The sequence below is a fragment of the Panthera tigris genome, chromosome C1, assembly GCF_018350195.1.
Source record: "Panthera tigris isolate Pti1 chromosome C1, P.tigris_Pti1_mat1.1, whole genome shotgun sequence".
NCBI classification, from domain to species: Eukaryota; Metazoa; Chordata; class Mammalia; order Carnivora; family Felidae; genus Panthera; species Panthera tigris.
In genome coordinates, this window is record NC_056667.1 from 194,834,301 (window position 1) to 194,861,054 (window position 26,754).

Sequence of the window (26,754 nt, forward strand, 5' to 3'; positions counted from 1 at the left end):
AAATAGTAAGATTTCATTGTTTTTTTATGGCTGAATAATGCTGCAGTGGACATAGGCATGCAGATATATTTTTGAGATCTTGATTTGATATTTTTTGGATACATCCCTAAAAATGAGATTGCTGAATCATATGGTAGTTCTTTTTTTAAGTTTTTGAGAAACCTCTATACTGTTTTCCATAGTAGCCACTCCAACCTTACATTCCTGCTATACAAAATTTTCCTTTCCTCCACACCCTCACCATCACTTGTAGTAAGTTCTCTTATTTTAACATGTGTGAGGTGCGGTTTCCATCTGCATTTCCATGATGATTAGTGATGTTGAACGCCTGTTTTCATGCTCTTGTTGGCCATATGCATGTCTTTTTTGGAGAAACTTCTCTTCATTCCTCTGCCCAATTTTAAACAGGAAAAGTTTGCAGCTTTCTGTTGAGTTGTATGGGTTTCTTACATAATTTTTGTATAAACACCTTATCAGATATAATGATCTGTAAATGTTTTCTCCCATTTTAAAGTTGCCTTTTCTTTTTATTGATTTTTCTTTTGCTGTGCAGGAACTTTTTAGTTTGATGTAATCCCACGTGCTTACTTTTGCTTTTGTTGCTTCTGTTTTTGGTGTTATATTCATAAAATCATTGCCAAGACCAATGTTAAGGAGCTTACTACTGCTTATGTTTTCTTCTAGGAGCATTATGTTTTCAGGTCTTATGTTTAAGTCCTTAACCCATTTTTAGTTAATTTTTGTAAGTGGTATGAGATAGGCATCCTATTCCATTATTTTGCATGTGAACATTCAGCTTTCCAAACATCATTTATTAAAGAGACTATTTCTTCCTGCATTCAATATTGTTGGCTCCTTTATAAAATATTAATTGACTATATATGTATGGGTTAATTTAGAGCTCTTGATTCTGCTTCATTAGTCTATGTATACGTTTTTGTACCAGTACCACACTGTTTCAATTACTATAGCTTTGTAATATAGTTTAAATCAGGAGGCATGAAGCCTCTACCTTTGTTCTTTCATAAAATTGACTTGGCTATTCAGAATCTTTCGCAGTTCTGTAGGAATTTTAGGATTTTTTTTCTATTTCTGTGAAAAATGCCATTGGAATTTTGATAGAGAGTGTATTGCATTTATATATGACTTTGGGTACTGTGGACATTTTAACAATATTAACTCTTCCAATCCATGAATGTGGGTTATCATTCCATTTATTTGCATTTTCAATTTCTTTGATCAATATTATGTAGTCTGATGTATAGATATTTTACTTCCTTCATCAAATTGATTCCCAAGTATTCCTAAGCTGTGGCTTTTGCATACTCAGTCTTTGTTATGTTGAGATATGTTTCTTCTATTTATTCTATATCTAATTTGTTGAGAGCTTTTTTTCATGAAAAAATGTTGAATTTTGTCAAATGCTTTTTATTCATCTCTTGAGATGATGATGATTTTTGTCTTTCATTCTATTAGTATGGTGTATCATTATATTGATCTAGCAATAGCACTGCTAGGAATTTACCCAAGGGATACAGGAGTACTGATGCATAGGGGCACTTGTACCCCAATGTTTATAGCAGCACTCTCAACAATAGCCAAATTATGGAAAGAGCCTAAATGTCCATCAACTGATGAATGGATAAAGAAATTGTGGTTTATATACACAATGGAATACTACGTGGCGATGAGAAAGAATGAAATAGGGCCTTTTGTAGCAACGTGGATGGAACTGGAGAGTGTGATGCTAAGTGAAATAAGCCATACAGAGAAAGACAGATACCATATGGTTTCACTCTTATGTGGATCCTGAGAAACTTAACAGAAACCCATGGGGGAGGGGAAGGAAAAAAAAAAAAAAGAGGTTAGAGTGGGAGAGAGCCAAAGCATAAGAGTCTGTATATTCTGAACCATCCTTGCATCCCAGGGACAATTCCACTTGATCATTGTGAATGATTATTTAACTGTGCTATTAAGTTCAGTTTTCTTAAAAAAAATTTTTTTTAATGTTTATTTTTGAGAGAGAGAGAGAGAGAGAGAGACAGAGTGTGAGCCTGGGAAGGACAGAGAAACGGTGACACAGAATCTGAAGCAGATTCCAGGCTCTAAGCTATCAGCATGGAGCCCGACTAGGGGCTCAAACTCAGGAACTGTGAGATCATGACCCGAGCTGAAGTCGGATGTTTAACCCACTGAGCTACCCAGGTGCCCCTAAGTTCAGTGTTACAATATTTTTTTTAAGAATGTTTGAATCCATATTTATTCAAGGATATCAGTTTGTAATTTTCTTTTCTTACGGTGTCCTTATCTGGCTTTCGTATCCAAACAATGCTGTCCTTGTAAAATGAATTTGGGAGTGTGCCCTCCTCCACATTTTTTTGGAAGAGTTTGAGAAGGATTGGTGTTAATTCTTCTCTAGATATTTGGTAGAATTCACCAATAAAACTAGAAAATAATAAATAAAACTGGGCTTTTCTATGATGGGAGGTTTTTAATTACTGGTTCAATCTCCTTACTTATCTGTTAAGATTACCTGTTTTTTCAAAGCATAATTCAAACTTGTATGTTTTTATTAATTAGTCCATTTTTTCTAGGTTGTCTACCTTGTTGCCATATAATTGCTCATTGTAATCTTTTAATAATCCTTTGTATTTCTGTGGTATCAGTTGTAATGTCTCCTCTTTCATTTCTAATATTATCTGGGTCCTCTCTCTTTTTACCCTGGTAAATGTAGCTGAAAGTCTGCCAATTTTTGTTTATCTTAAAAAAAACAAAACAAAACAAAAAACACTGTTCATTTCATTAATCTTTTCTATTGTTTTTCCATTCTATATTTCATTTATTTCAGTTCTGATCCTTTTTATCCTTCCTTCTGCCAACTTTGGACTTCGTTTTTTCTTGTCTTTTTTAATTCTTGTGGTATAAAATTAAGTTGTTTATTTGAGATCTTTCTTTTCCTTTCTTTTAAAATGTAAGTATTGCTATAAACTTCTCTCTTAGGACTTGTTAAGCTGCATCACATTAGTTTGGTATGGTGTGTTTCCATTTTTGTTTAAGATGTTGATTTATCTTTTAATTTCATTGAAGGACCAATTGGTTGTTAAGTAGTGTGTTGTTTAATTTCTACATATTTGCGGATTTTCTAGTTTTCCTCCTGTTACTGATTCCTAGTTATATACCATTATGGTCAGAAAAGATAACTGGCATGACTACAATCTTTTAAAATTTGCTAAGACTTGTTTTGTCACCTGAAATGTGATATATCCTGGAGGATATTTCATGTGTGCTTGGAATGATATATATTCTGCTGCTATTGGATGGAATGTTCTGTATATGTCTTTTAGGTCCAGTAGGTCTAAAGTATAGCTCAAGTCCAGTGTTTCCTTATTTCCTTATAGTTCAAGTCCTTAGTTTGTGTATGGATGATCACTGAAAGTGGGGCATTAAAGTCCCCTGCCATGATTGTATTGTTAGTGATTGCTCCCTTCAGATCTGTTCAGATGCTCTGTTGTTGGTTGCATATATATTTATAATTGTTATATCCCCTAGGTGAATTCACCCCTCTTTTACTACATAATGACCATCATTGTCTTTTGTTACATTTTTTACTTAAAGTCTATTTTGTCTAATATAACTGGACCTGGTTTCTTTGGTTTCCATATAATATGCTCTCTTCTTTTGCCTAAAATAATTTGAGTTGGGTTTTTGCCATTAAAAGAGCACTGGATTAGTTTCTTTTTGCTATTGTAATAAATAACAAAATGTAATCACTTAAAACAACACAAATTTAGTCCTTAGAGTTCTGGAGGTCAGAAGTCCTCTTGGGAAGAGGATCATCATAAGACTGTGTTGCAGTGACGTCTAGGAGTAGGGAACATTAGGTATATATGTGGAATGAGAGTGTAGTCTTTGTAACATGTTAGAATGAGTTAAAACTAGAGAAGTTAGGAGGGATAGGAATGGGGGAATAATTGATAAGACATACCCACTCACTCACCATATTGAATAGGTTGAACAGACATGACCCAAAGCTTTGTTTAATCTTTTTTTTAATTTTTTTAACGTTTATTTATTTTTGAGAGAGAGAGAGAGAGTGACAGAGAGAGAGAGACAGAGCATAAGCGGGGGAGGGGAATAGAGAAAGGGAGACACAGAATCCGAAGCAGGCTCCAGACTCAGAGCTGTCAGCACAGAGCCCAATGTGGGGCTCCAACTCACTAGCTGTGAGATCATGACCTGAGCCGAAGTCAGACACCCAACTGACTGAGCCACCCAGGTGTCCCCAGCTTTGTTTAATCTTCAGTATTCTAGTTACTATATCTCTGACTTGATGGCACCTGGGAAGGAAATTCTAATGGGGAAGATAACAGGCAGCAGGGACAACAGTGACAAAATATTAGAAAGTCCTTGAATATTCTTAGAACACTGAGCACATTATAAAGTACCTCTCAGGAGGCACATTAACTGTAATAGAGTAAAATAAATTTCTAAGTGTTTTGTTGAAACTCTAAATACATAAAATTTAATAGTACAATATATTGTGCTATAATTACTCAATTAATTTCTAAACTATTATTAAATATTCCTTTGTTTTATTATGTTATCTTACTAAAAGGAAAAAAAAAACACCATAGGATGCCTTTTAAAGTTCATTCTTTATCTTTGTCTCCCCAAACTATTATTAAATATATAGTTTCATGTTACTCAACTGTGAATTTTCCTGTCGTACATCCTTTTTGAGGAAATAAATCATCATAAGAAGAAATGAATTATCAGGACTATATGTTTTTAATTATATTTCTGACTATAGAACAATAGGAAGAATGATGGGGGGTGTGACAGTAGTTTCTCAAATGATTTCCCACAGACATCTGCCTCAGAATGATCTGGTATGTGTTAAAAATGCAGAATCCTGGGCCTCAAACCACTGTATATATTCGTTTCCTAGGGCTGGTGTAACAAAATGCCACAAAATGAGCAGGTTAAAATAACAGAAATTTATTCTCCCACAGTTCCAGATTTCAAAATCAAAATGTCCGCAGGCTGTTTCCTTCTTGGGGGCTCAGAGGCAGAATCTGTTCTTTACCTCTTCCCTAGCTTCCGGCGATTGCTAGCAATCCCTGGTGTTCCTAGGCATACAGCTGCATAACTCCAGTCTCAGCTTCTGCCATCACTTGGATTTTTTCCCTATGAGCGCGTGTATATGTCTGCATGTGGCGTTCTCCTACCTGTGTCTGTCTCTGCATCTCTCCTCTTCCTACAAGCACTTGGGCCATATTGGATTAAGGTCCTACTCCACTCCTGTGTAAACCGCATTTTAATTTACATCTTAATTACATCTACGAAGACCTTATCTCCAAATAAGGCCACGTTCACAGGCATTAGGACTTTAATACATCTTTTGGGGAGATACCATAGAAGCCACAACACTTATCTAAGCAATAATCTCTGGAAACTGACACACAGACTTCTGCATTTTTAATAGTTAAAAGCTGGTGCCTTAAAATTCCCCAACTACTGATCTAGCAGCGAGTCAGGTTAAAATGTTGCCATTTGTGATAAACACTGAAGCCTGCAGTCATTCTGGTTTTTGTTGTTGAGACGCCATCAGTTCTTCCAGAATTTCTGGTTTACAAAATGGAAGGAGCGCCATTTCTGAAATTATAACTGCTTACTACCCTTTTAATAAGAACACGAAGAACATTTTAGAACATTGTTAGTAATTAGATACTGTGTTATTTCAAATACAACAAAAAACTCCTATTTGCATTTTTTTACAAAGTGCATTAATGTATTTCTTCAGTATAAAGAAGAAAATCTTAGAAGTACAATTAAGATTTTCTATCTTCTGATTACTTAGAACAATGACTTCACTATATTCTAAGCTACGTACTATAAGTTTTGTACTGCACTATGTTTTACTGAAAAGTGTGGCAAGGTTGACTAATTTCCCAGTGAAGACTGGCTGTGAGGCCCATAGCACAATTCTCTAACATGGTCGCCATTGTTGGGAAACGTACATTTACCCAAGATAGTATGGGCTGGGCTTGGAATGTGCACATTAAAGACAAAAATAGGGGACTGAGAGAAAGTAAGAAAATCAGCAACCTTAGCAATATTTTCTTAAAACAAGGTAAACATTGGGGCACCTGGGTGGCTCAGTTGACTGAGCGTCCAACTTAATTTCATCTCAGGTCATGATCTCACAGTGTAGGGCTCTGCACTGAGCACAGAGTCTGCTTGAGATTCTCTCTCCCTCTCTCGCTGCCCCTCCCCCTCTCAAAATAAATAAAGAAAAATTTAAAAAAAACAAGGTAAACCTCAATTTATAATTGAAATTCATTTTTCTATAATATACAACGTATTAGAGGTGATAATGATGACAATACCAATGGGATTGTGATTTTATAGAAAGTCAACACTACTTATGATGTCATAAACACTAAAATGCTTACTATTTTGTAGTTATTGTCACTCTCACCAGAGTAAAACAAAAGAATATGTTAAGCAAACATTGTATTTTTCTACACCAGTGTTAAATACCCTTAATTCCCTACTCATTAATTCTTTGCCCTGATTAAATTCTGGACATTCAGTGATTCATCAAAAAATTGGATCATGTTGCCATTCAGAGGATTCAGTTATTAGCAATTGACTATAGTTTCACTATTACCTTTTTCTAGATGCATGTCCAATGAGAAGGATTTTATAACTATCACATTTCAGGAACACCAAAATCATAGATAAATGTAAAAAAAAATCATAGATAAATGAATAAATTTATATTCCTTTTATATTCTTTGTCTAAAAAATCTACTCCTCATCACCAAATATTTATCTCTTGAAACACTAAACTAAAATTAATATTTTGTGGATATTTTTATAAAGCATGAAGTCTGTTACTTGTAAAGCTGATTTTAAAATGTTTTAATTACAAGCGTAAAGAGGGAAAGTATTTAGAGGAGTCTCAAGCATAGACATGTTTTATCCATTAAAGATCTCAGGAGGCCATTTTTAAATTCTTCAACATCTAGGCTTCTAGTGACAACTCTCATTTCTTCAATATCTGCCAGTGGCTTATGCGCTACTTGCACACTTAAAACTCACCACCTTGATGATGTGAACTGGTTTTTTTTAAAAAAATGAGGCCCTTGATATTTCTCCTTTCTTTCTTTTTCCCCAAGAAGAAATGTTTCATTAAGTAAAAAGTTAAATATTGCATCTTTACACTATGTATTTATATGTATTTATGTACTATATAATCTATTTTAATAAGAAAATGTAATTGTATAATAATAGTTAGCATATATATAGCACTTGTTTTGAAGCAGGCATTCAGTGAAGTCAGTACTATTATTAACCCCATATCCAAATGGTAAAACTGAGGTTCAGAAATGTTAAATAGCTTACCAAAGACCAAACATCTAATAAATAGTTTTCTTGGGATTAAAACCCGGGCCATTTGGTTCCAGAGTGTGCTCCTAAATGTGATGCTGCACTGGGTATGTTTCAGTAATTCAGGTTTTCTTATGAAAATCCATCATTTCTCTTTGTTTGGGGGAAAATCAAGGTGAAATGGAGAGCATAGATTTTGAAACTAGACAAATGCTGGGTTCAAATACTGAATATGATTTTTAATAGCTCAAAACAGTGGGAATATTATTCAACTTACTGATCATCTGTATAGTCACCTGCAAAATAGAGATAATTATACTTTACAAGGTGGTGGTAAAGATGAAATTAAACTATACAGATCAAGAGATAGAGCCTGGCACTGTTTTGTCATTTAGCTGGAATACTGCAGGAACACCTGGGTGGCTCAGTTGTTTGAGCATCTGACCCTTGATTTTGGCTCAGGTCATGATCCCAGGGTCATGGGATTGAGCCTATGTCAGAGCCTGCTTAAGATTCTCTCTCTCCCTCTGCTCCTCTCTAGCTGCCCCTCCCCCCTGACTTCTTTAAAATAATAACAACATATATTGCAGACACCTGAGATCAGTAAAGGAGAGATGAATTATTAATAAATTATGTTTGAGGGGTGCCTGGGTGGCTCAGTCAGTTGAGCATGACTTCGGCTCAGGTCAGGATCTCACATTCTGTGGGTTCGAGCCCCGCATCAGGCTCTGTGCTGACAGCTCAGAGACTGGAGCCTGCTTCAGATTCTGTGTCTCCCTCTCTCTCTCTCTGCCCCTTCCCCACTCGTGCTCTTTCTCTCTCTGTCTCTCAAAAATAAATAAACATTAAAAAAATAAAATAAAATAAATTATGTTTCATCAGCATCCTAATCAATTAAGGATTTAAAAAAATCATGTTACACCAAAACTTCTAGATGCATTAGAAATTTCAACAGAGTGTGTAATATACTAGAAATAAAAGACAAAGACAATGCCAGGATCATAAATATGAAAAGAAAAACAATCTATCCACTTAACTAAATAAAAATATAAAATATTTATCAAAAGGCAATTTTTTAAAATTACCTAAGAGAGGGAAAGTTATACATAACACATTCAAGAGATAAAAATTTAATATACTTAATTTGTGATGAGGTCTCTCAAATCCAAAGGGAGAAGACCAACTCCAAGTTGAAAATAAGCAAAACTCAGACTGACTAATTTACGAAAGAAGAAAATTGAAATGCTCTGTCAGCTAAAAAATTATAAATTTAAAAGACCTCTTTTTCACATTTCAGATCACCAAAATTTAAAACCATAGATAATACCCAGTGTTACAAAGAGCAGTGGAAAATATTATGTATAAAACATTGTTTAGGAGAAGTGTAAACTGACCTATCACTTTTGAAAGATGACGTAGAAAAATACACCAAAATTTATCATATGTTACCTCATTTACACAGGAATCCCACTTCTAAGTGTTTAGCCTAAGGAAATAATTGTACTTGCAAAATACTTTATGAACTAAGATCCACATTATGGCAGTGCTAAAAACGTAAAAAATAGAAAATAAATGACCATTAATACGGCAATTATTGGCTAAATGTATTTATATGTATCTTTTTAAACAATAAGAACGCCACCATGGAAGATGCTCATAATATATTAGACAGAGACATATGGCTGAAGACCATTTAAATCTATATGTTATGATACTGTTTCTATGTGAAGAGATATGCTTCACTACCCATATATCTATAAACAAAAATTACATATTCTTTTTCCATGTTTTTACTGTTTGGAGTTCTAACAATGATAATTAGAAAAATAAATGTAATTTCATTTTGAAAAGTTAATTATGAATTTAGTTTCTCTTGTTTATGTTTAGTTTAAGTGTATATGTACAAATATTTTTAAGATAAAGGTGTATGAGTTTAAATATAACTCAGATTTTGAAGGGTTAATGTAATATAATCTCTTTACTGTTTATGTTTTAGAGTTAAATTTTATATTTAGATATTTTAAGAAACTTCAAACACTTTCATTAACCTACCCAAAAACTTCTTCCAACGAGCACTGTCATTTTGCTCATGCTATAGCCATACAAATGAAGGAGACAGAAAATGTTCTAGCTTTTCATATCCTAGAGTTTCTCTCAGTCTCAATCTCTTCAAACTATAAAGTCTGCTTTGAAATTTTTGACTTAAAAGTGTAAGATGGCTCAAGCCACTTTTACACTGTACAGATGAGGTGAAATTTTTCTTTTATTGTCATTACTGTTTAAATCATGTTGAACTCCAAAAACAATGTTAAAAATCAAGGCTACCTTGTCTTTTAAGTTACCAAGCCAATGCTCAAATTTAGAGGATTTTATGGTGATGGTGTATGTATGCATGTGTGTGTATTCTAGGGATGTGTACATGTGTATGTGTTGTGTGTGCATATGCATATGTATGTGTGTACCTTGTGGTGAATATGTGTGTGTGCTCGTGTATATTGCATGTGCAAAGCCTATTAAGAGAGAATATCTTAAAAATTCGATACGTGCAGTGCATTTAAAATGAAGCAAATATTTAAGTTTTCCCATTTGCAAATAGTACTATGGATGATGAAAAGGCTGTAATCACAGGTGGGCAACCCCTGTAGGCTCAAGGTAAACAGCAGCAGCATCACCTCTCAAGTCAAGTTTATAGGGTAATTACATTTCTGAAAATTCAGGATCCAGTGTACTGTTAGACTGAAATTCAAATCGTGATCAAAGGATTTCATGCAAAACTGTTTTCTCTAAAATATTACAAATGAAAAAAAAAAAGAATGCTTAATTTTATACTAGAGCACCATAAAACTGCTTCTTCTAACTGCTTCCTTTCTTCCCCAAACTGAAAAGTCAACTCTAAGAGCACAGAACAACAACAACAACAACAAAAAATCAAACAAAAAACAAAACAAAACAAAACAAACAAAAACGTTCATGGTCTGAAAAAAGGATAAACTCAGTCTAAGAAGTGTAATACTGAAAATTGAAAAAATGTTACATTTTTAATTTATTGTTATTATTTACTTTTTGGTTGCTCAAAAAGCTTAGAAGTCTTAAAGAAGTATGGAATAATTACATATTTTACCTTATTTTGTTTTTTTACATTTTTATTTCTTTTTGCATGTTCTTCTTTCCGTTTGCTTTTTATTCGGCTTTATGAAAGATAAAAAGAAGTAAATGTGGGATTTGCAAAATGATTAAATGGGTGAAAGAGGAATGTGTTTCTCTGATTCTTTTATGTTTTGTTCAGGTTTTCTTGTTTTCCTAGTAGTACTACTGTTTTATTTTATTTTGTTTTTTAAATGAAGTAGAAAAATAGGAGACTATAACTATAATCCTAATTTAGGGAAATAGTTAAAAATTTGTGTTGAAGAAGATTCTATTTTACTTCTGTGAATAATCTATTTTGTCTGGGTCACGTACAAACACACATATAAAAATATGGGATAAGAAGCTTAAGTATTAGAAAAAAACAAGCTTTATGTTACAAATCAAAAGGTATAAAACTATGCAAAGAATGCAGGCTAAATAAAAGGATAAATATTATTCAATAAAAACATGCATATTTCGATATATAATAAGATTTTACATTTCTTGATTCTATGTGGAACAGAAGAAACAAAACCTCAGGTTGCAATAGGTTTTTTTCTGCAAAAAGTATTTTTAAGGGTACAAAACGGCTAAAATGTGAGTTCCTCACAAATTATGTCATATTTTATGAATTCTGCCACCCTGAACTGCCTTAAACACTTTCAAAAACAAGGTGGGGTACTCATAAGTAAAGTCATTATTTAACTTGGTAAACTGAAATATATAAGCCTCTTGAGAGTTCATATTTTTTTTAAAATGTCCTTTACTATTCATTCACTTATAAATATAACTTTGTGACTGTTCCAATGATCAGACCAAACCAATAAGACAACATCCAATAGCAAAATGTTTCTTAGGGGTTGTGATTTTTAAAAGGACTGATGCATTATGACCACAGTAAGTATATGTATTTGTAACAGATAATCTAAATTCTGAGTCTTTTTATTTGATATTTATCATAAGTAAGGCAGACACACATGCTTAGCAGTGGCGCTTGTAGGATGTAGAAGAAAATAGTACTTAGTAGAAACACACAGAAGAATTAAATATTAATCATTGAAATATCAAAGTTTAAGATAGGAATGTATCATTATATATCCATGAAAACATTATTTGCTTCTGTGTAACAAAGAAATGATGGAGTGAATCAGTAAGTGGCAAAATAAATGAAAAAAAGAAACAATGAACTGGCTACAGAAATGCATTTATGAAATGAACTTTCTTGACAGCCTCTTTTACACATTTCAGAACACATCTGCATTTTTGCCACCACCCCCCAAAATAGTCTGTTATCCCATGATACCAAATTCACTGAAACCAAAAAGCAAACAGAAAATTCAGTAGGGCAGATTTCCACAAACTGATCACGTCCAAAGAATTACCCAGGATGCTTGTTAAATATTTAAAAGCCCCAGTTCCATTTATATCTATTGAATCTAAGTCTCCACAGGAAGGTTCTTATGATTGGGCAAGATTTGGAAGCACGCAGTATGTTATAAAAATATTCAATAGATTATAAAAAGTCACCCTATGCTGATTAACTACCCCCCTTCTTAAAGGTTGAGAAAAAGAGGGAAACAATCCTGTATCAGTTATTTTTAAGTGTTTGGTCCAACATAAAATGGGAGAAAATGTTCAAAGTTTCTGTTTTAACATCCAAATAATGTACTTACTACAGTTTTCAGCTTTTCTGTTGTCCCGGATCACTATTCTTTGGTTGATAGTGCTGAAGAGTGTTGTCCAATTAATGGTATGATAATAACATAGGTTGCTGTTGTCAGTAATATAGATGTTTCCTGCACTGATTTCCTTCAGGGACTGGAATTGTAGAGAAGTGATGCCCTGTTGTTTCAGGATAAGCAAGGAGAGGCCACTAAAGAGAGGGAGGGGGGAGAACAGAACAATATTTATATGTATATATTAATAAATATTTTCTGGCCATGACTTACATTCTTGAAGTAAAATAAGGATGTCACATCTTACTCCAAAAAGAATGCAAATAGATCATAAAAAAGAGGTCAATAAACTGTGACCTGAACATTATTTATTTACATGCTATATACCAAGTTTCAAAAGTAATCATTTGACCCCCAAAAGGAAAATGTTCATTTTTTAGAAGTATAAATATTAATGATATCTGTATATCTATTTACATACTTAGTATGAGTATATCTGCTCACTATTTTCCCCACTATCCCCTAACCAAATAATTAAGAGCATCTGGCTAGCTCATTTGAAGGAGCAAACAGCTCTTGATCTTGGGGTTGTGAGTTCGAGTCTCACATTAGGTGCAGAGATTACTTAAATAAATAAAACTAAAAATACTAAATAATTAATAAATGTTTATGGAATGATTGTTCATCTACCTAAAGTAAGACCTTAATTCTACTCTATTTAATAAATTTATATATGCTTTCAGAGGGTAAATATTGCAGAGAATGACCACAGATATTTAGCTTTAATTTATACCTCAGAAACCAAAGTGTAATTGTAATAGTTGAATAATGTATAAGTAAGGATAAGGGACATTAAAAATTGAAGAGAAGAATGAAATTAAGCTAAAAGTTAAAAAAAATACTCAGAAGGCTTGGACAACTGGGGAAAGCATCTCTAAAAATTAAGTAACAACTATAGTGTGGAAACAAATTATCATTTCAAGGAAATTGTTTTAACATAGCCCACATTTTGTAATTAAGTTCCTTTTCCATTCTCTAAAGAATCATGTGTTTCCCACATTTAAATCAACTAATGAACAATATTTTACATTTTGGAGATCAAAGCTGTCCCCTTTTGTTTTATTTATAAATCTAAATATACTTTGCTGTCAACTCAGCTCAGAAGTTTTTCCATGCATGTGTGTGTGTGTGTATATATATATATATATATATATACACACATACACACATATATTATACATTATACATGTATATACATATACATATATTCTTATATCCATATCCATATATATATATATCCATATATATATTTGCCTTGAAAATAAGCTGATATATATATATATATATATATATATATGTATGTATATATATATATACTTAGTATGTGCATATTAAACTGAGATGTAATTCATTCTCTGAAATCTGTGCTCTCATCTTGTGCTGTTTATTACAGTGTGAATAATGCTTGACAGATTTTTAACATTTGACTCAACAGATAATAAAAGTTGGTTGCATATAGCATTTGAATAGACTGTATCTCTCAACTATGCTTTTTTATTAAGTACTTTTCCCCTTTATAGTGTAAAACCTCTTACAGATATACCAGTTTTAATAGAAAAAATTCAATAATATTTCTGTGAAATATTATTACAGAATATTTGATGATAATATTGATTTAAGGCATCTTTCCTTTTTAAGCAGAAAAAACTAAATCCTTTTATGTAAATCAACTTTTAACTGTTCATAAATAAGAATCTCATACAGATGAAATCTGAAATAAAATAAAGCAGTGCTTTAATAAATATTAACTTGTTCATTTTTACTATGTGAATAAAAATACTGATATTGGGCCTTTAGAACAGTGTCCTTCTGAGCCCTGATTGTTCTGTCCACTTTTAACCTGCATTGCACTTAGACTGGTGAGCCAAATCCTGAAATATCAGCCCTGTGATACATGGTTCAAACGCTGGCACCAGAAACAGAACAAGAGCCTTCTGGTAAAACAGCATGTGTAACCCACACATGTAAGCCAGTCCCAAGTCATCCAATGCCATTTTTTAGTTATAATAACACATGTTTGGAATAAAAACATTTGATTTTATGGGGTCCTATTATGTACTCCATCCTACAAAACACTAGTAATTGTTTTAAGTGATAAGGAGTTGAAACTCAAACTGTTTATTCTGCATACTTTATTTATTTGTTTATTTATTTGGTATCCTCCGTACTGTAAAGCGCAGTCGGGGTATTTATCATTAGGCTTACCTTTGGAATTAAAAATGGAAACCAATATTTGTAGAATAAATATAAAATAAAGGAGGCTGCAACTGTGACATACGTATGCATGATGCTACTTTTGAAATATGAAATACTTGTATCTCTGAACATATATACACCCACCTGTAGAGTACTCTTCCACCAATGGTCACCAGGTTAGAAAAAACACTGAAGTCAGTCATGTTTGGAGGCCATGACTGTATGTTCAAGAAACCTAAAAAGATAAGGGCAGTAAAAAAACAAAACAAAACAAAACAAAACAAAACAAAAAAAAACCCCAAAACTCAGAATATCATTGCCTTAGTAACCATATTTAATACTGATTATTCTTGAAATATGGTTAAAATGTATCGAAAGATAGGAGGTAAAAATAAAAACACTCAATATTCCTATTTTGAGTCATTCTATCTCCTATTTCTTCTTCCAAGATTGAGGGCCTTTCTCAAAATTCCCGGGCCAACAATACTCCATATAATGAATATCAAACTAATGAGCCAAAAATCTAGGTTTCTCAGACACATGGAATCATAGAACTATACATATTAAAAGATTTCAATTATTCTTAATTTGAAACATTTTTCTAAAATCAAAATACTTAGTCCAATTAGATAAAGAGAAAAACACAGCTTTAATTTCTCTGGAAATCCTTTCCTACTTTACACTTATAACACCATTTGTCTACATTGCATCCTAATGCATTCATGTATATATTTAACCTTTCTCATTTAATTTGCCATTCTTTGACATAAATTCATATCCAATTTATGTCTATGAATCCCCTATCAGCTAGTATATAACAGCCCTGAACATATTAGGTGCTCAATAAAATATGTGCTAAATGAACGCTCCATGTCATCCGTGCCCAACAGTACTTGTGAAAACTAAATAGCAAAACATGGATTCAAAGACCAGTTGACAACAAAAAAGTAACATAAAAATTTCAAGGATATTTTATTTTATAAATTCCGTGGGCTTTCCAAATGTGCACAGATAACATTTCAAATCGCATGCATTTTTAAAATTAGAATTGGCCTTGAAAATAAGTTGATTTCAATATCATGTAATATTTTCAACAAAACACTAACATTCACAGAGTTCCTAGCACAGCAATCACACTTTTAAAACTTACCTGTTATCTCTCGAACGGTCCGAAAGACATTCAGTTTCTCTGGGTCTATGGCTTCAATTGCATTGTAAGGGTCCCTAGCGCATCAAGAAGAGACACAGCCAGATTTTAAATTACATACAGGAGTGAAAACGTAAGAAATCGTGACTATAGTTATTGCACTCAAATTCAATTTTAAGTAGCAAAGGGAGCTTAGCAATGTCTTGCCCAGTTTTCCACACTACAGAGGGAGAAGGATTAAAAGGTGCTTTGAGGACCTTTTTGATGATATGAGCTCTTTGTTGAAGGCTCTTCTAGACCTAGAGGAATGGTCCAGGTTGACTATCCTAAAGAAGCCTCCAAATGGAACAAATCCATTTATAAACAATTTTATTTCATTTTGCCTTTTAAGGTTGTTCTCAATTAGGAAAAATACACTCTGTGAATAACTTATGGTGAGATAACTGCCTTTTGGGCGCCTCAAAGCATTCTAAATTGCTAACAGCACCTACAATTTCATCAAATGTATATTTAAAAAAATGAATTCAAATTTTTCTTTTTTGCTGTATCCTTACATTTGTTAGCGAATTTTTATAACATTGTATGAAAGCTACTCTTCATAAGGATTATTTAGAGCAGTCTTGTTCTTATCCGGGTTATTCATATTTGCTTTCATAAAAACAGGAAATATTTGCTTCCATATTTATGAATCATACTAACATCTGAAATAAAATGTATAACAAATTTAATAATATCCCAAAGGTGTAAATTTTGGAGATTTAAAAAATACCATTTCCTAATGCATAAATATATTTTGGCAATTAACGTTATTGACATATAGATGCCCAGTCTTTTAAAAATATGAACATAAGATACCTTTTAAAATTAAATATTTAATGGATTTTTTCAGAAGTTTTCTTCTTAGGAAGATGCCTTTCATGTATAATATACTGAACATTCAAAATAATTACAAACTTGAATCTTAAACATAAACACAATACCAAACATTTATCAGTAATTCAAGTAATACCTTATGCTGTTTTAAGGAATACATTTTATTTTTAAGTTTTATTACTTTGAAAGACAACCTGGGAAATCCTGGGCAAGTAGAGACCTCATATCACTATATACCCTTCAGAGAAAAATTACATTCATTGACCACTTCTCAAAAAAAAAAAAGAAAAAAGAAAGAAAAGAAAAAAGAAAGCAAATCTAAGAACAATGAACAGGTTTTCTTAGAAGCATGTATCCACCTGTTGCAATCAACTGAGTTTTATTCTTGCTGTGTACATCTGTTGTTTTACAACTTTGAGAACCTTCTTTTTTATTTGGGGAGTAAACAATTGGATAGAATGATATATTGGATGCAGCCTTAATAGGGCTATCAATCAAGGTGCTCCACAAACAGATAGGCATATGGTCTATCTTAGGAATCTGAGTCTGAACCTACAGACATTTATTCATCTTAGCATTAGAGCCTTAAAAACACTATTAGCTCCAGTAACCTTGATCTCTGGAACCCCATTGTACTGGCTCTCTCAACTTGGTTCATCTGGGTATGCTCCTATACCATGAAGCATCCTATATCTTAAAAAACAAACAAAAAACAAACAGGCAACTACAGAAACTCTGCTTGATTAAAAACAGTTTCAAACTAAGAAGTGCAATTGACACAACGTAATACTAGTTTAACGGGGAGTGTTATGGAAGGCTTGGAGAAACACTGTAGTTCCCCCCATAAGTCGCACATAATTAAGATTTTCCTCAATGTGATATGAATGTCTCTCAAAAGCTTAAAGTCTAAATTAAATGTTCTGGTAAACTTGTTCTATTTATAAATGAAGATACATTGAATGAGTAACTATGCTTTTGCTGAATATGAAGCCAAAAAATTAGTTCACCATGGGGGAAAAATCTTGTTACCATTTTTTAACATGCAGAGACTTCTGTACATAGACATATCAGATCTGCAGTAGAATAAGCTTTCAACATTTGTTCTCTGATAGAAGGCAGTGTATAGAACAGCTCTGGTCATATAATCAAATATCTTGGCTTTATTGAGAAACACTCAAAATTCAGGGCAAGCACACAATAATGGGGTCAGTCCAAACCTATACTGAGAACACTTCTAAGTTGCCAGGAATGAAATGAGTTCTGGAATGTTCATATGAAGCCCAATGGACCACAGAAATTTTATATACTTAATTTGAGAGATTCAGGACTCTCATAAAATAAGTTGACAGAATCCTGCTTACCAACTTCAAACTACCTACAGGGAGTTGCATCTTATAGCCACTTGAAATCCATAGTGCTTTAAAATCAAGAAATTCCCTAGCTAAATTCAGAGCCATGTGAAAGAACATTATGTCCACCCTGTCATTGTATTTGGTGATCCAAAATAAAGCTCAGGACAGAGAGAAACATATTTTTACAATTCCACTGAAATTGCTTTATTTTTCACTAAACCCATTATCTCTTTTCCATTGTTTATCATCATGATACTGTATTATCTAAGCACTTTGTGTCTGTGTCTCACTGTGACACAGCATGAACATGCTTATCTGGTGAGCATTTTGTTACTCTAAGTACATGCACATGACCATTGTCAAACATGACAAAAGATGAAAGGTGAACATTCCTATGGATAACACTGATCACAGGTTTGCCTGTGGTTCCCATTCTAAATAAAAGAGCAAGAGTGCCTCGTCTATAAACATGCCAATTAAGTTTCTTGAGTTCTTGAGACACCTGGGTGGGGCAGTAAATTAAGTGTCTGACTCTTGATTTAGGTTCAGGTCATGATTTCATGTTCATGAGATCCAGCCCCGAATCAGGCCCTGTGCTGAGTAGGAGCCTGCTTGGGATTCTCTTTATTCCTCTCTCAGCCCCACCCCCCAAAACTAAATAAATAAAAATTAAAAAAAAAAACTTTATTGAGTTTTTTTATATATTAAAATTTTAATTGACAAATTGACAGTAAGCTTACTTATTGCAGAAACTTGTTTCTGAAAAGTATAATCTCATCTAGTTATGATTTTTGCCTATTTATTTTTTTAATTTTTTTTTAACATTTATTTATTTTTGAGACAGAGAGAGACAGAGCATGAACGGGGAGGGTCAGAGAGAGGGAGACACAGAATCTGAAACAGGCTCCAGGCTCCGAGCTGTCAGCACAGAGTCCGACATGGGGCTCGAACTCACAGACCACAAGATCATGACCTGAGCCGAAGTCGGCCACTCAACCGACTGAGCCACCCAGGCGCCCCTTGCCTATCAGTTTAAAGAAATACCTTAGCTATTTTACCCAAAGCATACATGAATTTAAATTAAAAAAAGAGAGGGAGGGAAGATTGAAGGTAATAGGAATTGAGGGAAAACATGTCTTTAATTTACTAGAAGGTTTTTACTTAAAGGACTCCATGTTACTCACGTTTAAAGTCTCTCTCTACATGCACACATTGTATGCATGAATACACATAATGCCTGTACGTTTATAAGATGTCTTGGGCTTACTGAATTAACTTTGTATCAGTACTTTCCTAAGATTAAGAGAAAGGCTTCAGAATATATGTTTCATACTGGCATGAGACTGGGAATGAGAACTATCACATATCACATATATATTTGTCCTGGAAATCCCTTATATATTATAGTTGAGACATAACAATATTAATTATAATGTTAATATTAAAATATTCCAAGCTATGTACTATTATTAAGAAGAAATAATAATCTTCTGAACTAAGGGATATGACTTATTGCCATGAAAATAACTTTGTCTTTATTTGTTTTTCAATAGTCTACAAAATAATCTGTTACACTGTATGTTGTGCTATAAACTGGATATAGTCATTGAGATTTTTGTTTAGCACTGCCTTCTTTGTTACTTTCTTTCTCTCTCCCCTTTCCTCCTCTCTCTCTCTCTCTCTCTCTCTCTCTGTCTCCTTTTTTTTTTTGTACCATTTAATGTTTTACAATATGCCAGGTACTTGACTAAGCACTTAAAAATAATTTTTGTTTTTAAGCCCTACAACAACCAGAGAAGGTAGGTATTTATTTTAATCCCTACAACAGCCAGAGAAGTTTATTTAAATAAACTCAACTCTCAACTTTACATAAGAAACTGAGCATTTGACATATTATGGAAGCCACATACTCAGTAAAATTGTCTACAGTGGAGATTCAAATCAGTCTAGTCTGGATCAAGTTACTGAAGTAGGAAATTTAACTCTTACTTTCTGAGCTCATTTTTTAGGAGAGGTTTTGTTTACCATTATATTTTCAATCATGTCAGTCAATTTTCTATAATTCATTTTCACCTGAATCAGTTAGCAAGGTTGTTTCCCTTGAAAGTCAGGATGCATTTAGTATTTTGTAATGATTCTTCTCATACATTTGTGAATATATGGCATCTATTGTGCAATATATGTTTTTTATTGTTCAATATATTTTTATATCTTGACATATCTGCTTCCCTTTTTTCCCATTTCTTTATTAATATTTACCCTATTCTAGATGTTAGGTCATTCAGGATATGTAAAACCATTTTACAATTAGTATAAATCCAGTCTTTTGATAAATATGCTCCATAAGGAGCCAAAACTAAAATAACAATTCCGAACTGCCCTAGATGGTCTTTTAAACCTCCCCATGCATGGTTTATCTATAAGATTAACAATCAGTGGGTGCTTTTGTTGGTTTCATTATCCTTCTACACTCACAGAATTCTTGCTGTGGTTCTCAATGGGGGCAATATTACCCTACTGAAGGGAAGCTGGGACATTTGTAGAGGTGTATTAGTTGTAACAGATTAGGGGACACTACAGGCTTTTAGTAATAACCCCAAGCACCAAAAAATTAAATGTCCTTCACAGCAAAGGTTTGCCTTATGTCTTGAACAACCTTAAAATGTCCCACCCAATTAAGGACTCATGTGCACAAACTTCATAGTTGATCATACTTGGTGTGTAATTCTGTATTCATGTTGCCTCTATTTCAATGATATTTAATTCCATCTTCCCCTTGTCATATAACAATATGTCTGTTACTTATTACCTATTTCAGTGGTCAGCTGTTCCTCTGCTCTTTATTTCCCCATACTTCTGGCACAAAATGACTTCTGTTCTTATTTCTAATAAATCCAAACTTTCATTACAAAGTAGAAGCTGAGCATTTTCCTATCAATACACATTTTATTATACATTACTTTTGTTGTATTTCTTCTTTAAATTACAATTGGAGAATTATAATCACTTCATAAAATTATTGATATAGGTAGGCTATATTATCTATGATTTTTATTTCAGAATTCAAAAGGAAGTATGAAAATACTATGTATAAGATGGATGTTGCACCTGATTAGAACAAAAACAACTTTTCTAGTGCAATTTATGACATTATATTTTCCAATATTTCCCCACACTGATGGACCTGAGGCCAATTCGTTTATTATGCCCATGTTAAAGCAGGCAACGTGAATTAAGTGGGTATGTCTTCCTAGTTCTCAGAAGATGCTGTGAACATGATATGATCTTTCATTCATGGTGATATGTGCTTTTGAAAATAGTTACAATGAGGATATATTGTTTTAGTAAATGTCATACATGCATTCAATTATATAGGTGCCCTTAAATGCTGACCCAGGTCTCCCACCCAGTAGGGCCACGGAGGTGAGGATAGCAATGCAAATGGGTTCGAGGGTCAGTAGCAACTATGGTAAGTTTGGTTATCCCATCTCAAAATAGCTAGAACTGGGGCACCTGAGTGGCTCAGTTGGTTGGGCGACCAACTTCAGCTCAGGTCATGTTCTCACAGTTTGTGAGTTTGATCCTCACGTCAGCTCTGTGTTGACAGCTCAGAGCCTGGAGCTTACTTCAGATTCTTTGTCTCTCCCTCTGTCTACCCCTCCCTTGCTCACACTCTGTGTCTGTCTCTCAATAATAAATAAACGTTAAAAATTTTTTTTTAAATGGCTAGAACTACACAGCTCCAACAGATTGTTGCCATATAGGAGGATGTGCTAAGGGTAACCAAGTCTACATATTTTTAATGAGAAGTTAGAAATCTTGATGATATCTATTTATTTTGTAAACATTGTTTGGGCTGGGGCAGAAAGTGTGGACATACCATTACAGTATCTGGCATGAACCCATATTAAAAGCTACATTTTGGGGCGCCTGGGTGGCGCAGTCGGTTAAGCGTCCGACTTCAGCCAGGTCACGATCTCACGGTCCGTGAGTTCGAGCCCCGCGTCGGGCTCTGGGCTGATGGCTCGGAGCCTGGAGCCTGTTTCCGATTCTGTGTCTCCCTCTCTCTCTGTCCCTCCCCCGTTCATGCTCTGTCTCTCTCTGTCCCAAAAATAAAATAAACGTTGAAAAAAAAAATTAAAAAAAAAAAAAAGCTACATTTTAAAGTAATGGTTTATGCAATAAGATCTACTATAATTTATTTGTATGGGAAGAAATACTTTGTTCTATTTCTCTCACTTTTCCTATTTGGACACATTTATCCATGATGTGTTAAATTATTTTGCTTCTAGAAATGATGTGATATATGTTTAGAGTTAAGATTTTGAATTGAAATATGTGAGTAATATTCTTTATCTGTAGCCTGTAGCACTAATATTTAGGGATTAAGAGTAATATAGATAAATAGATAAAATATAAAGTAAAAATATTGACACTTTTATTACAATTGAAAAAATACAAACTTGGTTGTTTTCCCAGTTAAAATCAGCAGGTGGTTCTGTAATGAAGGAGCCAAGAAAATGTTACAATTTTTATTGCTAAAATGAAATTCATTTAATAGATTTCATATAATAATACTAATTTCTTAACCTAAGGAAAGAGAAAAAGATACATCAAGGCAAAGAGAATTTCTAAAAGTTTAAGAGAATTTCAACTTACTGATTTGTTTTCTATGAGAGATTTTTTTTTATTTTTTTTTAATGTTTATCTTTATTTTTGAGACAGAGAGAGACAGAACATGAGCAGGAGAGGGGCAGAGAGAGAGGGAGACACAGAATCTGAAGCAGGCTCCAGGCTCTGAGCTGTCAGCACAGAGCCTGATGCAGGGCTCGAACTCATCAACTGCGAGATCATGGCCTGTGCTGAAGTTGGACGCTCAACCGACTGAGCCACCCAGGCGCCACTCTATGAGAGACATTTTAAAAGAAACATTAAGGGAGCCTGGGTGGCTCAGTTGGTTAAGCATCTGACACTTGATTTTGGCTCAGGTCATGATCTCATGGTTTGTGAGTTCCAGCCCCACATTGGGCTCTGTGCTGCCACCATGGAGCCTGTTTGGGATCCTATCTCTCCCTCTCTCTCTGCCCCTCCCTGCTTGTGCTCTATCTTTATCTCTCTCAAAACAAATAAATAAACTTAAAAAAAAAAAAGGAATATTAACTTATGTTTCCTTGAACTAATCAGTTAGAGTCTGAATGAAATTCCTCACTGTTCCCATTGATACAGTTTCCCTAAGCATATCTAAAAATATGTCAAGCTTTCTGAAATTTGTAGATTTGAGGAGAATGTCCTACAAATACATTTTAATAAATATATAAATGTATATTGTCAAATATAAGTAGTTACTAAACTCATAGTCTGAATATACCTCAAAACTGTGGTTTTTACTATCACTGATGGTAAAATCCGGCATTTGACTTTGCTGAAGAGGAGCGTTAATGTCGGGCAGAACTCATCTGGGTCAAAAGGAGTCAAACAGACAAAGCTAAATAATCCTTTAAGCTTTGTCTACACTTTGTAAAATAATTTTCTGCAAAAATTTAATACTGACCCATGAATACCAGTGACAAGGAAGATCAAATTCCCATTGATTTTGGTGCAGTTTATGAATTTGTCAATGTTACTGGAATCCACGGTCTGAGCTGACATCAGTGATCCTGTGCCAATGCCATCACAAGCTGTAGAAACAAGACTCACAGTCAAGGAGGTGAGAAACTTTGATCTCAGTCAAGAAATCATTGCATTTTTATTGTAAAATAACCGTTTTTCAATTATAAAATGGGAAAAAAAAGTTCATCATAAGAAATAAACTGTTTTCTAACATAAAATAATCATTCATTCATGCAACATTTACTGATGGGCCTACTTTAAAATATTGTCCCTGCGTTATAGTCTAGTGACCATGACTCATAAAAATCATATCTTATATCAAGTCTCAGTATACCCACACAGCACATACATAACTAAAACACAACTTTTAACAATCAACACTAGCCCTTGCCACATAAAGTCAACTATTTTCTCATCTGTTCTAAGATATCATTTTTAATACTTTTAAATCACTTGAGGAAAATTATTTCATGGCCTAATGATGGTCTACAACCTGTGGTTTTAAAAATATTGGTCTTATTAAGAATATATATTAAACAAAGTACTAGTGAAATGAGTTGTAATCAGAATCAAGAGCCATTTAAGTATTTACATTTAAATTCTTAAATTGAGTGTTATCTATACTTTCTGAGCACTACTTAAAGACAAAACAAAACAAAGTATGTGTATTTGTGTGGGTGCGTGGAGGGGGTGAGGGGGGAGGGAGGGAGAGGGAGAGAGAGAGAGGGAGAGAGAGAGAGAAGAGACAAAGAGAGAATGTAGTCTAAAAGTAAGTCTGAAGTTTGCCCTTTTAAAAGGCACTTTTTGATACTTTGGAGAGCTTAATATCGTTCAGAAAATTTGGACTCTACTTTCATCCTGCTTAATTTAAGTTTCATTCTGGTGAGGAACTTGAGTACTGCAGCTAGAAGGGATTTCTTTCTCCACTAATATTCTATGACATGGATTATCTGAAACATTTATTTGATACTTACAGTAAACTTTCTTGTCATTTTATAATCTCTCAAAATAGTTTTGAAGACCTGCAGAGTAAATATCATGTTATTTGTCCCTTTGCACCCCTTCATATATACAGCAGATCGTTTAGCGTAGAGTGGCAAGCGACTAAGATGGGTTCTTGATGTTAAAATAATCATGTGATCCCTTGTTATATGCATACTTCTAAGATCTGCTACATATAGAACAAAACACAACTTTTTTCCTGTGTTTCTATCAAAGTGAACTCTGAATTTTACCTGCATCATTTACTATAGATCATACAAAATCAATAATACACACTGTTGAGACAGTTAGTACTTTGGGGAACTATTCAAAGCCCTGGGAAAGTGTGTGAGGGAAGGTTTGGTATGGGAGTGATGTGTTCAGAGAAGCGAACTTAGCCGGTCCATTAAGAAGTACAAGGAAAAACCTTGGTGTAGGTCCCAGTTCTAGCCAAAAATAATCTCAGCTATCACTCACCTTTTGGGCAAATATCAGTGCAAGGTTTACACATTTTAATCCCATTTTCTTCCACTTCCATCTTGGAACTAGGGCAGGCACGCACACAAGAACTGGAATCCACCACAAAGTTATCTGATTTTAAAAAAGGTAAAATGAGCAATAATGGTGATGCTCAGCAAACAACTTTAAAATAAGGTATTTTAGGGCTTGACAATGATTAGCATCATTGGTAGCATACACGTCTCTTTCCTTAAAACATCTCCGTTTAAATATCTCAGCCTGAAATAGAATCTATGAGCACCCACATTCAAATCCAAGGGCAGCATGTGTTAACAATGGTTAGTACTTGCTTGACTACTGCTCCACATCCTGAATTGCCCCCAAGATAGAGAGAATTTCTTTTATAGACTTAGGAAACTACATGACATTTAGTTTGTGTTTTTCAATAGTTCCACTTCATTTCATGTCATGATGCAAGTTTGAAGTCTAAAAATACTTCAAGTTACATGAGGCACAAATGAAGCTGAAGTTGAATTGCCTTGGATCAAGAAAGTGCACTTCATATCCAGGAGGGAATGTTTAAAATGTGTTCTATCTTTCAGTGGAATGTCATATAAACTGTTCCCTAGTTTTATATGAAGAAACAAAATGGGATTTGAAAGGCAGCATCTTAGGAAAGATATACTAAATAAACCAGGTATATCCAATTACCTGATACAGTGGTAAAATGTTTAGGGGTCCAGTGATCTGGAATATGCCATGACATTGTCTCCTCCCAAAAAAAAGAACAAATCATTGCATCGAAAGCCTCCCACAATAAAGAGAAAACACAATACCTGCTAGGCCACTTTATATTTCAAAGGCAGTATCCTTCCATGTCTGGGAATACTGCTTCTGGCCTAATATTTACTGGTATGGAAGATCAGGAAAGGCATATCGTGCAAGTCCAGTCTGGGATGCAAGGAATTATGCGACTTGGGTAATAAAACCCAAGAGGCTATCGGTAGTAGGAGTGTCTGTTGTGGGAAAATAAGTCATGTGGAGTTATGGCAAGTCCTAGCTGGAAAATCATATTGAGACCTCCACAATTCTATAGCTAAGCCACGCAATCTGTAGCACATAATCGTATGCTATTTACTAAACAACTCCTGATACACTTCTGGCTCCTGGTAGAGATAGAGCACCTAACCATGGGTCATTGATTGGCCTTCTAGTCAGAATTACCCATCACAGGGGCACCTAGGTGGCTCAGTCAGCTAAATGTCTGACTCTTGATCTCGGCTCAGGTCATGACCTCTTGGTTCATGAGTTCGAGCCCACGTAGGGCTCTGTAGTAATAGCACAAAGCCTGCTTGGGATCCTCTCTCCTTCTCTTTGACCCTCCCCAACTTGTGCTCACTCTCATTTTTGCTCTCTTTCTCTCCCTCAAAATAAATAAATAAACTTAAAAAAATTAAACAAAGATTTGCCCATCATAAATCAGGTTTTATTAGAACCGTGATGTCATAATGTTGGCCATGTTCAACAGGAATCCACCCCAAGATAGAAGCAGTATATTTAAGATTGGATGTGAATCATGGCAGAGGCCTAAGTAAACACATAAGCAGGTAGCCCAGACTCCTCATGCTGGCACCTCTCACTCAGCTCATACCTATGTCTGCGTGGGGGCCAAAAGAGGGCACTTGTGAGAGTTAACAGACGAAGACAAAAATTAAGTTTGCTATGTGGGTGCAAGCCGCTCAAAATGAATGGCAGTGGCCCTGCGGCTCACTCAGGAGCAGACTTGAAAGACAGTGGCAAGGAAAAAACCTACCAGTGGGCATAGTTCTGGATAGTTCAGATGATCACTTACTTTGTGCGGAACACACAGTAAGTATGG

The 26,754-nt window shown here is 34.2% G+C and overlaps 1 protein-coding gene across 1 annotated transcript in view; it reads right to left on the reverse strand.

Annotated features, from left to right (window-relative positions):
* The window catches only part of ERBB4 (erb-b2 receptor tyrosine kinase 4), a 710,253-nt gene that overhangs the window by 279,604 nt on the left and 403,895 nt on the right, over positions 1-26,754 (reverse strand). Inside the window, exons 8-12 of the mRNA XM_042993912.1 lie at positions 24,894-25,007; positions 23,377-23,503; positions 15,604-15,677; positions 14,598-14,688; positions 12,195-12,394 (exon numbers count right to left, since the gene is read on the reverse strand). Of these exons, the coding sequence (XP_042849846.1) occupies positions 12,195-12,394; positions 14,598-14,688; positions 15,604-15,677; positions 23,377-23,503; positions 24,894-25,007 (606 nt within the window). The remainder of the gene's footprint in view (positions 1-12,194; positions 12,395-14,597; positions 14,689-15,603; positions 15,678-23,376; positions 23,504-24,893; positions 25,008-26,754) is intronic.